Raw genomic sequence first — 12088 nt, 5'->3', positions numbered from 1 at the left:
ACTGACTTGAGAGCGCTCAGGAAGCACAAATGCGGAGTCCTCGGCTGCCCCTGCTGGCAGGGGTCTCGCAGTATGGGCTGGGAAGGTCAGCAGGGTTGTACTGGTGTGCTAGCACGAGCCCTGTGCCTGCTCCTGGCAAAGGACTTGCTGCCTCCTTTTTGCAGGATGCAATGGAAGGAGGAGGAGGACTGAATACTTGGAGGATTAGAGGGAACTTTTGTAGGCAAGAATGCTTTTTTTTTTTTTTTTTTGCGCCTGAATTCCCTTGGAGGCAACAGCTTTGCTCACTTCATTTTCTTGTCTTTGCCTTGCAAGCTACAGGGCTTTGAGATCTAAGTTTAAAAACCAAATCAAATTGAGCTATCTTCCTGTACAAGCTGCCTGACTGCTCCCGGCCAGCCTAAAAATAACAGGCCGTGTGTATCTGAAGGGACTTTGTGAGCTGGGTCTTCAAAGCCAGCCAGACCACTGCATGTACTTAAAATTGCGAACATGGCTAATTTTTTAATGGTCTTCTATACACTGCTAGGCTTGTGTAATCTTTAGCCGATAAGCATTCATTTACAATTATCTCAAATAATAGGAAAACAAAGACAGTCTTTTTTCTTGAGCAACAGAGGAGTTATTTTGAAACCAGACCCCTTGTGAGAAACGGCAGGGCTTAAGGCTGATATTTACTGTGTGCATGAAACACTGGAAAACTTCTTACGTGAAAACTAGAGATCCCAAATCATTAACTATGTGCAGCCTTAACAAATACCATTTGAAGCAATATTTGGAGGAAATGTTGCTAGAACAGAGTCCAGGGCTCCACTCTAGTTTCACAGTGCCGCAAGCACAGCACAACACCTTAACGGCAGCTGGGTTCAGGCACGGCCATGGCGTTGGAGAGCTGTCACTTGTGGCCTTCCTAAAGATTTCCCTGGGGAAGCACAGGCATCTTCACGGGTTTCGTGTGCGTAACCCATGTAAACTTGATATTTTTTCTAATTTTGCAGAGCCTTGAGAAACAGTCTGCACGTCCTCTCAGGTTGAGAAGCTAGCTCAGCTGTTTTTAAATCAGGTTTAAGTGGTTTTATAAATGTTTTGCAGCCATCACGTCCCTGCTAGAACAAGCTGTCCTGGCAGGTGATTGCCTGGCCTGGTTTTGCTTCCTAGAAGAGCCTGGTGTTCGGTGTTAACCTGCCTGCAGTTTCATTTTCTAGCGTGGGCCCTGAAGAATGTGAGCAGTGTCCCAAGTCAGGCCAGACACCCATCGAGACTTCTGGGGCGAGCAGGGGGCACTCCTCGTGCACCAGTCTTTATTAGGGTGGGTGGCCATGCCCCTCTGTGAGCCAAGAAGGGCCCTCGCCGTGCCCATGCGCTGCTCCTCTGGGCTGGGCAGGGTTTGGCCTCATCTTCTGGAGGGGCTGAAAAACGGTTTTCAAAGCAGAAGGGGTCAGACTGACCCATGCCTCGCTCGGCAGACCCGGGGAAAAGGGGAGCAGCAGCAGCCTCGGGTCACAGGAAGGCTTGGCAGCTGGGCTGCGGCCCTGTAATTAGGGGCTCTCACAGGGCACGCAGCCTGGGAAGGCTCGTTCCAAACGTAGCCCAAAATTACACGTTCTGCATGCGTTTAAACCGCTCGCTATTAAAGGCGTTATTATTCCCGATTGTGTAAGCCTCGACAGCGCCGCGGCTTTGTCCGGGCTGCGTGCGTTCGCTCGTCGCGCGCCCGGCCCTGCCCGGCCTCCTGCCTGCGGTACGGCCAGTGGCTGTCTGTGGCCCGAGGGGGCAGCGGCACCGTCTGGCTCCTGCTACTTGAAACGCAGAGTTGTGCTCGGGGCTGCCCTGACATCTCGGTTCCTGGGGGGTGCTAGGAAATGGTGCCAGCTGTGAGGAGGGGCACGAGCACAAGGCCGCCTCCTCGGCTGGCAGGGCAGCACCAGGCCGTGGCTGCATCCTCTTCTGGAGCGTGAAATGCCAAAGAAAGGACACCTTGTTCCTGCCAGAGGGAGGCCCAGGCCAGCGTGCCCAGCTCAGGTGGAGGGCTGGCTTTCCTCCGGGCTGCCCCGGGGTAAAAGCAGCTTCTGTTCTTGCTGTGGTGGGGAGGAGGCTGCTGGCAGCGCTGCCAAAAACCGCTGCTTTCTGCCAGGCAAGCGGGTAAACGGCAAAGCCGAGTGGAAGGATGTTCACATCTCAGAGCCTGGGCTTGGGTGGGCTGGCTTTCTGCGTCTGGTGCAAGTGGGAACCCTAATTCCCTGCTCTCTGACACCGCTTGTTAGGAGTTAACTAAAAGATGTGCTAACAGCTTTAAACTCTGCTCTATAAAGTGTACTGAGCGTGTGTCTCGTGATGTGCTCTCCAGCTTGTCTGGGCTGGCAGAAAGTGAGGCTGATTCTTTGCAGATGAGAGGAAGAGGGGTGGTGCCCTTGCAGCCGTGGCTGAAACCCTCTGCTGCTCTTGCACAAAAGCTTTCTCATGCTGCCGTCCCCAATGGACTTTCAGGCCCTGTGTTATCCTTGCAGTTAGCCTCCTCTTCTTCGTCTCCTCACCCTTTTGAAGTAGAGGCGTTGTTCTTTGTAGGTGAAAAGCACAAAAAGAGCCAGCGAAGAGAGCTGAACGTGGTGCGGCTCTGCGAGCCTTTCCCTGGAGCTCTTGCATACAGGGGTGTGAAGAGGTACCCTGGCGTCGCAGCCTGCAGAGGGGGACATCGCTCTGTGTCCCTGTGTCCCCAGGCGTCCCAGAGCAGGGACCTGCAGTTCAGCACAGAGGTGCGCAGGTAGCTGTTCCCTGGCGCACTCTCGGCCGTGCTGGTGGCACAGGGAGGGGAGGCACAGGCCTGGTGGCACTTGTGGCAGAACCGGGGCCTTCTCCATGTAGACAAAGCAGGTCAGGAGTCTGGCGAGAGACCTTTGCGGGACTTTATGAGCTCCTGTGGTGCTTTAAGTCCTTTGGGACCGGCACACCCCACAGAGCCAGCCCTTGTCACCACGCTGAGGAGATGCCTCGGGCTGCCCTGTTCCGGACAGGTGGTTCCTTCACCAGTTACTAGCCTTCAGATTTTTTTTTTCTTGGTCCTTTTGATTAAATGTTATTGCCGGTAGAACCTGCCCTAATGCCATAATTCTAAAAACACCTTCTTCTGTCTCTTCTTTGGTAGATCTCTGAAGCTGGGAAGGAGTCCTTGCCTTCTTGGTTACACTGGAATGCGGAGAGCAGCTCCCTGGAAGGGCTGCCCCTTGACACGGATAAGGGCGTCCACTACATCTCGGTGACCACGCTGCAGCCCTTCCCGAACGGGAGCTATGTGCCACAGACCACAAATGTGTTCTCCGTTGAGGTCCACCAAGAAGATCACAACGAGCCTCAGTCGGTGCGAGTGGCAGCCCAAGACACGGGTGAGGCAGCACCGTTTGTGTGTGGCACAGAAGAGCCGGTCACTGTCCTGACTGTCATTTTGGATGCCGACTTAACAAAAATGACACCAAAGCAGAGGATCGAACTTTTAAACAGAATGAGAAGCTTCTCGGAGGTGGAGCTTCACAACATGAAGTTGGTTCCTGTTGTAAATAACAAACTCTTTGATATGTCAGCCTTCATGGCTGGACCGGGAAATGCAAAGAAGGTGGTGGAAAATGGGGCCTTACTCTCATGGAAACTGGGATGTTCTCTGAGCCAAAACAGCGTACCCAACATCAGCAAGGTCGAGGCTCCGGCTAAGGAAGGAACTATGTCTGCCCGCCTTGGCTACCCCGTTGTTGGCTGGCACATCGCCAACAAGAAACCTCACCTCCCAAAGAGGATGCGTCGGCAGATCAACGCCACCCCGACGCCTTTGACTGCCGTTGGGCCGCCCACCACTGCTGCTCAAGAGCCCCCGACGAGGATCGTCCCCACCCCAACGTCGCCTGCCATAGCGCCCCCCACAGAGACGACAGCACCCCCCGTCAGGGAGCCCATCCCACTGCCGAGGAAGCCTACGGTCACCATCAGAACAAGGGGTCCCATCATCCAGACACCCACTCTTGGACCAATCCAGCCGACCAGGGTGATAGAAGGCACCGGTACGGCGTCCGTGCCGATTCGCCCCACGATGCCTGGGTATGTAGAGCCCACCGCGGTGATCACGCCGCCCACGACCACCACCAAGAAGCCGAGAGTCTCCACTCTGAAGCCCGCCACGCCATCCACGACGGATTCCTCCACAGTGACGACACGGAGGCCTACTCGAAGGCCCAAAACGCCCCGTCCTACGAAGCCTCCCAGCACCACCAGATCCCCGATCTCCAAGCTGACCACCGCCTCCCCACCGACCCGCGTACGCACCACAGCTAGTGGAATCCCCCGGCCCTGGGAGCCAAACGAGCCACCCAAGCTGACAAACCACATTGACAGGGTTGACGCGTGGGAGGGCACTTACTTTGAGGTTAAAATACCCTCAGATACCTTTTACGATAAGGAAGATACCACCACTGACAAACTGCAGCTGACCTTGAAGCTGAAGGAGCAGCAAATGTTAGAGGAGAATTCGTGGGTCCAGTTCAACAGCACAAGCCAACTCATGTACGGCATGCCAGACCACAACCACATAGGGAAACACGAGTATTTCATGTATGCCACAGACAAAGGCGGGCTTTTTGCCGTGGATGCTTTTGAAATCCACGTCCATAAACGCCCACATGGGGACAAGTCTCCAGTGAAGTTCAAGGCCAGGTTGGAAGGAGACCACAACGCGGTGGTGAATGACATCAATAAGAAGATCATGCTGGTGAAGAAGCTGGCTCTGGCGTTCGGCGACAGGAACAGCAGCACCATCACGGTGCAGGACATTGCCAAAGGCTCCATTGTGGTAGAATGGACAAACAACACGCTGCCTGTTGAGCCATGCCCCCGGGAGCAGATCCGGACTTTGAGCAAAAAGATTGCAGATGACTCAGGGGGGCCAAGCCTGGCTTTCTCCAACATCTTACAGCCCGAGTTCAAGCCTCTGAACGTGTCGGTGGTCGGCTCCGGCAGCTGCAGGCACATCCAGTTTATCCCCGTGACGAAGGACGGACGGGTGATCTCGGAGGCAACGCCAACAGTGGCGGCCGGCAAAGACCCTGAGAAGAGCAGCGAGGATGACGTGTACCTGCACACCGTCATCCCTGCCGTGGTGGTGGCCGCCATCCTCCTCGTGGCCGGCATCATCGCCATGATCTGCTACCGCAAGAAGAGGAAAGGGAAGCTCACCATCGAAGACCAGGCCACCTTCATAAAGAAGGGCGTGCCTATCATCTTCGCCGATGAGCTGGACGACTCCAAGCCTCCGCCGTCATCCAGCATGCCCCTCATCCTCCAGGAGGAGAAAGCCCCGCTGCCCCCCCCAGAGTACCCAAACCAGAGCATGCCGGAGACCACGCCGCTCAACCAGGACACCATCGGGGAGTACACGCCGCTGCGGGACGAGGACCCCAACGCGCCGCCCTACCAGCCGCCCCCCCCCCTTCACCGCGCCCATGGAGGGGAAAGGCTCTCGCCCGAAGAACATGACCCCCTACCGCTCCCCGCCGCCCTACGTCCCCCCTTAACGAACTGGATGCGATCGGGGGAGAAGGGGCCTCCAGTTCCACACCGGTGCTGTCTGTGGGCCGGCAGCCCCCTCGCCAGCCGGGAAGCCCAAATCCCAGCCCACTCCCAAGCAGGCCCCCTCCGGCTGCGCCTGCCACACCAGAGTGCTCGTGGAACCTGGGGGACACTTGTTTTATTTTTGCCTAACAAGCTTTGGTTTTATTTTATTCATAGAGAAATTCTCGGCTCAAAAACCGTCTTTCTGGCGCCGGGCTTCCGGATGCGGCCGGGGCCGGCGCAGAGGGCAGGGAGGGGGGGGACGAGCAGGCAGCACTGGGGTGGCACTCTGGGTCTCCGCTGTTTGCCTTTAACACTAACTGTACTGTTTTTTCTATTCACGTGTGTCTAGCTACAGGACGTAACATGAAAGGTAGCCTAAAAATAATTAAATTCAAGGGACTTTCTGAAGTTGATGTTTTAAGTTTTTACAGTTAATCTACTGTTTACCTAAACTCGTATATATATAGTTTTGGGGACTGGGGGGAAGCGCTATGCTACAAATAAACTCCGGGGGTGTTTCAGGCCTAGGGAGAGGGTGGACCTAGAGGCCAGCCAGCCCTGTCGCTAGGGGGAGATCAGTTTCTTGTTTTCTTTGTGTTTTTTGTTTTTGTTTTTGTTTTTATTTTACTTTATTTTTTAATCAAAGAAATCCTATTTTTCTCACACATCAAAAAATAGCCACCAGTTGAGTCAGACCAGCCGGGGTGCTGTTCACTAGGCACGGGGCCGTTGCCTACCGGGGACTCTGACGGGAGCCTGTGTAACGGTGGGTGCTGGGGCTGATGGGGCTTTTGTAAGAAAAAAAGCTCTCCATGGGGCGTTTTGGTGACAGTGGGGGGTTTCCGTAGCACACTGCCATCTCTCCACCTTGATTCCTCTCCTTCAGAGTGATACTGGGATGGCTGCCCTGGCTGCTACGCCACACGGCTGTGGGCAGAGCCCCGCGGCTCTTGGAAAAGTTTAACGAGGAGATTTAAAAAAAAAAAAAAAAAAGGATAGTGAATAGTCAAACAATCAGTGAGCTCTCAAATCTAATTTTTTTACTAAATTTTTGATACAGCCTCGAATCGTTTTATTAAAAAATATATATAAATATAATTAAAAATCGGTAACGCTGACAGCACTTTGTACGGGCTCAGCTTCTTCGTTGCCAGCTCGCGGGGCTGCCCGCTGCTCGCATCGCGTTCATCTGCCGCGGCCTCCGTCCTCCTGGCCTCCGTCCTGGGGGCCTGCGGCCTCCCCGCCGGCTGCCCCCTGCCCTCCTGCAGGTACTGCTGGGTCCTTTGGGCTCTCCCTTTGAGCACGGATGCAGGTTTTTTATCGTTTTCCCGGCCACCGGAGAACCGGGGGGACACCCGAGGAGGGGCAGTGAGTTGTGCGTGTCCCCCGGGGGGCGCAGCGGGGGGACCCCGAGACACAGCGGGGGGAAGGAGGCGGCCGGGGCCCGATCCTGACGCGCCCCCGGTCCCGGGGCTCTTCCCCCTAGCGCAGCCCGGGCGCGCCGCCGGCCCCGGGGGGGGGCGGGTGAAGGGTTCCGCGGGCGCGCGCCCGGCGCGGTGTCTCCCCTGGCGGCGGCGCGCCCCGTGACGTCCCGCGGCCCGCCCCGCTCGGCGCCGCCATGTCGGGAGCGGCGGGGCCGGGCCGCGCCCCGCTGCCCTGCGCCGTCCGCGCCGCCGCCGCGCTGCAGCTGCCCGGGGGGGCCGAGGCGGCTCGGCCCGGCGTGGCCGTCATCGACCTGCGCTTCCCCCGGGGCGGCGCCGCCGATGTGAGTGCGGGGCGGGGCGGGGCGGGTGGCGGTGCCCGGTGCCCGGTGCCGTGACGCGCGGCGCTCCCCGCAGGTGCACGAGATCGTCTTCAAGAACTTCTACACCGCCTTCCTCAGCGTGCGGGTGCAGCGGGCCGGCCCCCCGGGGCCCCGCAGGTGGGTCACCTGCCTCCGCGACCACCGCCTGATGCCCAGCCCGCACACCGAGGAGGGCTCCCAGGACTACTTCTCGCTCCGCCGCCACCAGGTCCCGCTCCCCGGACCCGTCCCCGTCCCCGTCCCCGTCCCCCCCCGGCATCTGACGGCCCCCTGTCCCCGCAGATGCTGTGCGACATGGAGCAGGTGACGGCGCTGCGCTTCATCCTGCGGCAGCCCTCCCCGGCCTGGCTGCACTTCAGCATCGAGGAGCTGCAGGTGTTCCCCCCTGCCCAGAAGGTGACCCTCTGGCACACTGGGGGTCCCCCGGGCCGCTTGGGGACCACGCACCGGGGTGGGCAGCATGCGGGCAGTGGGACAGCATCCCTGGAATGACGGTGGGGGCATGCCCCTTATGCCTGTAAGGAGTGGGGAGGGGGCAAAGCGTGGCGTGAGGGGTGGGGGCGGGCAGGAAACACCCGCGGTGTGACCCTTTGGATCTGTCGCAGAGCCCCCAGAAGGATTTCCCCTCCTGGCTCTCCCAGCTGACCCCTCCGGAGCAGCCGGCCAGCCCGCACGGGGTGAGTGGTGTCAGCGCGGCAGCAAACGCCCACCGGGGAGCAGGCACCTGGGGTGGGCAGGGGGCTGCCAGAGGGCAAAGCCCCCCCCGAGGCTGCTCTGCTCCAAGGCACGCGGTGGCAGGGCAGGAGGCAAACACATGCCTTGGGGCTTTGCCACCCATGGCACCAGCAAAGCCCTTCATCTTCGAGGCGCTCAACACCTGAGCAGGGGCTGGGAACTGACGCGGGGCTGCCAGCTGTAGCCAGCCAAGCACTGGCGGCCTCCCTACCCGGAGCAGCCTGCTTGAGCTTTGAATTTGGCTGAAATTTTGGTGCTGTCTGACTCGAACTGGTCCATAACTCCCAAGCCCGAAGGACCGGGCTGCCTGTGGGGGGCTCAGTGGCCGGGGGTATGTATGCGCCTCCGGGCAGGCTGCAGAGCAGGGCCTGGAGCCACCAGGGTGGCAGAGCACCGAGACAGGCGGTGCTTCAGCACACAGTAGCACGGGGATGCTCAGGATGGGGTGGACAACGCTCCCATCCCAGGAGGAGATCCCAAATCCTGGCACCAACTCCACCAAGAGGCTGCCAGCTCTGTCCCAGCCCATCGCCAGCTCCAGGGCCCAGCCAGGAGCTGTTTGGGTGCTCCGAAGTGCCCAGCGAGCCTGGTGCTGGGAGCAGCTTGCAGAGTTCAGAAGGAAAAGAAAAAAAAAATCCACCAGGACATGTGATCGGAGAAGACATTAAATCCACCCAGGGATGAGAGCATTCCACTGGGACTGGCGGGCACACAGCATCGCTCGGTGGGGCGCTGGGGGACAGGAGGAGCCCCGTGGGTCCCCAGCAGTGGCAGGGGGAGCGTGGCACTGCCCAGCCACGACGGCATCGGGAGGCAACGCCCCCGGGGGGTGGCCCTGAGCGAGCAAAGTCCCAGGAGAGCAGGGGCACATAGCCGGCAGTGACCTGCTGTGAGGCAGTGACCTGCTGTGACGGGTGCTCGAGTTGCCCCCAGGGAGGGGCTGGGTCCCTCGGTTTGTCACCGCTGTGTGACCCCGCGTGGCGCTGGGGCAGGCAGCGTCACCACCGCTGGGCTGCAGGAGCTGCTCCAAACCCCGTGGCCGAGCTTGTGAGTCCCAAAGGCTGAAACTCTGGACTGCGCGATTATGTCTTTAATTATTAGCTAATGAGCCGGTTTACGTCCTTGCTCTGGATGCCGGCCAGAGGGGACAGGTCATGCTCGCGCCGTGCCAGGCTCGGGGTCACCTTGTTCCCAGCTGCTGCTTTCCTACGCTGGGGCCCCCCTCTCCCTGCCTTGGGAAACCGCTGCCGGGCGATGGTGCTCCACAGCATCGCTCCTGCTTCTTCGCAGGAGCTCCCCGACCCGGAGAAGGTGTCGACGGAGGTGCAGCAAATGTGGGTGCTGACGGAGGTGATCCGGGCTCGCCAGGCGGCCACCCGCATTGGGCGCTTCGACGTGAGTGCCCCCAGCGCCCCGCTCGCAGCGGGGGGGCCGCGGGCGGGGGGTGCCGGTGCTGCGGGCACCCACGGCGGCTCTCTCCCCGCAGGTGGACGGCTGCTACGATGTCAACCTGCTCTCCTACACCTGAGCCTCGACGGGACCCGGCGTGGACGCTGCTGTGCCCGAGATCCTCCCGCGGGGGCCTTCACCCCCCGCCGGCGGGGCCCTGCCCCGAGCCCCTCCGCCTTCCTCGCCCTTCGCTCCGCGGCGGGGGATGGGGGGGGGGGGGGGGAGCCCCGGATAAACGCTGCTGTGGCGCTGCCGCTGTGCCTCGTCTCTGGGTCTGGGGGCGGTGCTGGGGGCGGGCCGCATGTCCCAGGAGCCCCGGCGGGGCGGGTCGAGCCGTGCTGGGCCGGGGCGGGCCGGGCCGGGCCGAGCCGAGCCGAGGCCGGAGGATGCTGCGGGCCGGCTGCCGCGCCGCGCTGTGCCGCTGCCGCCCGGGCTCGGCGGCGCTGAGCGGGGCCGGGGCCGGGCCGGGCCGGGCCGAGCCGGGGGGGCTGAAGCGGACGCCGCTGGACGCCCTGCACCGGTCCCGCGGCGGCAGGATGGTGCCGTTCGCCGGCTGGAGCCTGCCGGTGCAGTACGGCCGCGGGCACCTCGAGTCCCACCTGCACACCCGCCGCCACTGCTCCCTCTTCGACGTGTCCCACATGCTGCAGGTAGCGGGCGGGGGGGGGCCGCGGGGAGGGGGTCCCGCTGCCGCCCCCCCCCCCCCCACCACACCCCCGGCCCCCTCCAGACGCGGGTGTACGGCCGGGACCGCGTCAAGTTCCTGGAGAGCCTGGTGGTGGGGGACATCGCCGAGCTGAAGCCGGGCCAGGTACGGGGCGAGGAGCGCCACGTGCCCGGGGGGGACGCGGGGGCGAGGGGCACCTGGCACCCGGCCCGGCAGGGGCAGAGGCAGAGGCCCCCCCGGTGCTGCCTGGTGCAGGGCCGGGCGCCCTGCCCGCGCTCCCTAGGGTGCCATCCCGCAGGGCACGCTGACGCTGCTCACCAACGAGCGGGGTGGCATTGTGGACGACCTCATTGTCACCAACACGGCAGAGGAGCACCTCTACGTGGTGTCCAACGCGGGCTGTGTCGACAAGGACTTGGCCATCATGAAGGTACGGCCGCTACCTGCCGGCGGGGACGCACCACAAGCAGGAGCTCCCCCCTCCCCGTGGGCCAGGCGGCCACGCGTGGGGCTGGCTCCAGGCCGGCCCCGTGCCACCAGCCCGCTGTCACCGTTGCAGGGCAGAGCAGCAGAGCTGCGGGCTGCTGGCAGCGACGTGCACCTGGAGGTCTCAGACAACGCGCTGCTGGCTCTGCAAGGTAGCAGGGTCCCCACGAGGGCTGGCATCAGGCATCACCGCAGGGGGTTCTCACCCTGAGACCTGCCATCCTGTGGGGCTCTTAGATGGCCCTGCCTTCTCCACCCAGCCAGGGCTCCCCTCCCCGCGTCCCACCTCGCCCAGGTGCTGTCCCCTCTTCAAAGCCACCTGTCCCCCCAGGTCCCTCCATGGCACAGGTGCTGCAGGCAGGGCTGTCAGATGACCTGGCCAAGCTGTCCTTCATGACCAGCACCACCACAACTGTCTTCGGCGTGCCGGGCTGCCGGGTCACACGCTGCGGCTACACTGGCGAGGACGGCGTGGAGGTAGCGGGGGCACCCCAAGGAGGCTGGTCCTGGTGGGACGCTGTGCCCCACTGACCCTGACCCTGTCGTCCCCGTCCCCATGCCGTGCAGATCTCGGTGCCCGCGGGGCAGGCGGTGGAGCTGGCCGAGCGGCTGCTGGGCATCCCTGAGGTGTGGCCGGCGGGGCTGGCGGCCAGGGACAGCCTGCGCCTGGAGGCTGGGCTCTGCCTGTACGGGAACGACATCGATGAGACCACCACGCCAGCCGAGGCCGGGCTGATGTGGACCTTGGGTAGGTCCAGGCCGCGTCCACCACCGCCTCCTCCAACCCAACCACTGCACAGGCATCGCTGGGCATTGCGAAGTGTAGGGAAGCCACCACGCCAGCCCTCGCCCCTCTCCATCCCACAGGCAAGCGTCGGCGTGCAGCCATGGACTTCCCCGGTGCAGCCATCATCATGGCGCAAGCCAAAGAGAAGCCGAAGCGGAAGCGCGTGGGGCTGACTTCGGTGGGGCCCCCTGTCCGGCCACACGCAGTCATTCTGGACCCTGAGGGCAGGCCTGTGGGTACGTGGGGGCGGCACCGGGGGGGTCAGTGGGGGGGTGTCTGGGACCGCCAGCCCCCGCTCATCTTCCTGTGTCCCCAGGCACGGTGACCAGCGGGTGCCCCTCGCCCTCCCTGGGCAAGAACATCGCCATGGGGTATGTGGAGGCCGCGCACAGCCGCCCGGGCACCACGCTCGCCGTCGAGGTGAGGAAGAAGCAGCACCCGGCGCTGGTCACCAAGATGCCCTTTGTGCCCACCCACTACTACGTGGCCAAGTGAGGCCAGGTGGCCCGGCCCCATTAAACCCCACTGCCTCACAACGCTGGCCTCGTCTCTGGTGCTGAATCCCAAA

The 12088-nt window shown here is 61.8% G+C and overlaps 3 protein-coding genes across 3 annotated transcripts in view; all 3 read left to right on the top strand.

Moving 5' to 3' along the window:
- DAG1 (dystroglycan 1) overlaps nucleotides 1-6712 on the top strand; it is a 43682-nt gene extending 36970 nt beyond the window's left edge. Inside the window, 2 exon segments of the mRNA XM_040568993.1 lie at nucleotides 3143-5458; nucleotides 5460-6712. Coding sequence (XP_040424927.1) covers nucleotides 3143-5458; nucleotides 5460-5552 — 2409 coding nt within the window. The 3' untranslated portion in view covers nucleotides 5553-6712.
- Nucleotides 6713-7207: 495 nt separating this feature from the next.
- NICN1 (nicolin 1) lies at nucleotides 7208-9833 on the top strand. The gene is made up of 6 exons (XM_040568991.1): nucleotides 7208-7357; nucleotides 7431-7604; nucleotides 7679-7792; nucleotides 8002-8073; nucleotides 9422-9526; nucleotides 9618-9833. The coding sequence occupies exons 1-6, from the start codon at nucleotides 7211-7213 to the stop codon at nucleotides 9657-9659; spliced, it is 654 nt and encodes a 217-aa protein (XP_040424925.1). The 5' UTR covers nucleotides 7208-7210; the 3' UTR covers nucleotides 9660-9833.
- Nucleotides 9834-9951: 118 nt separating this feature from the next.
- Nucleotides 9952-12056, top strand: AMT (aminomethyltransferase). Its single transcript, XM_040568988.1, has 8 exons — nucleotides 9952-10230; nucleotides 10311-10391; nucleotides 10546-10677; nucleotides 10807-10885; nucleotides 11065-11210; nucleotides 11301-11481; nucleotides 11601-11756; nucleotides 11837-12056. The coding sequence occupies exons 1-8, from the start codon at nucleotides 9967-9969 to the stop codon at nucleotides 12013-12015; spliced, it is 1218 nt and encodes a 405-aa protein (XP_040424922.1). The 5' UTR covers nucleotides 9952-9966; the 3' UTR covers nucleotides 12016-12056.
- The last annotated feature ends 32 nt before the right edge of the window (nucleotides 12057-12088 follow it).

This window comes from Cygnus olor, chromosome 10, assembly GCF_009769625.2.
Source record: "Cygnus olor isolate bCygOlo1 chromosome 10, bCygOlo1.pri.v2, whole genome shotgun sequence".
Lineage (NCBI taxonomy): Eukaryota > Metazoa > Chordata > Aves > Anseriformes > Anatidae > Cygnus > Cygnus olor.
Note: the sequence above shows the minus strand (reverse complement) of the source record. Positions and strands in the feature narration are given on the sequence as shown.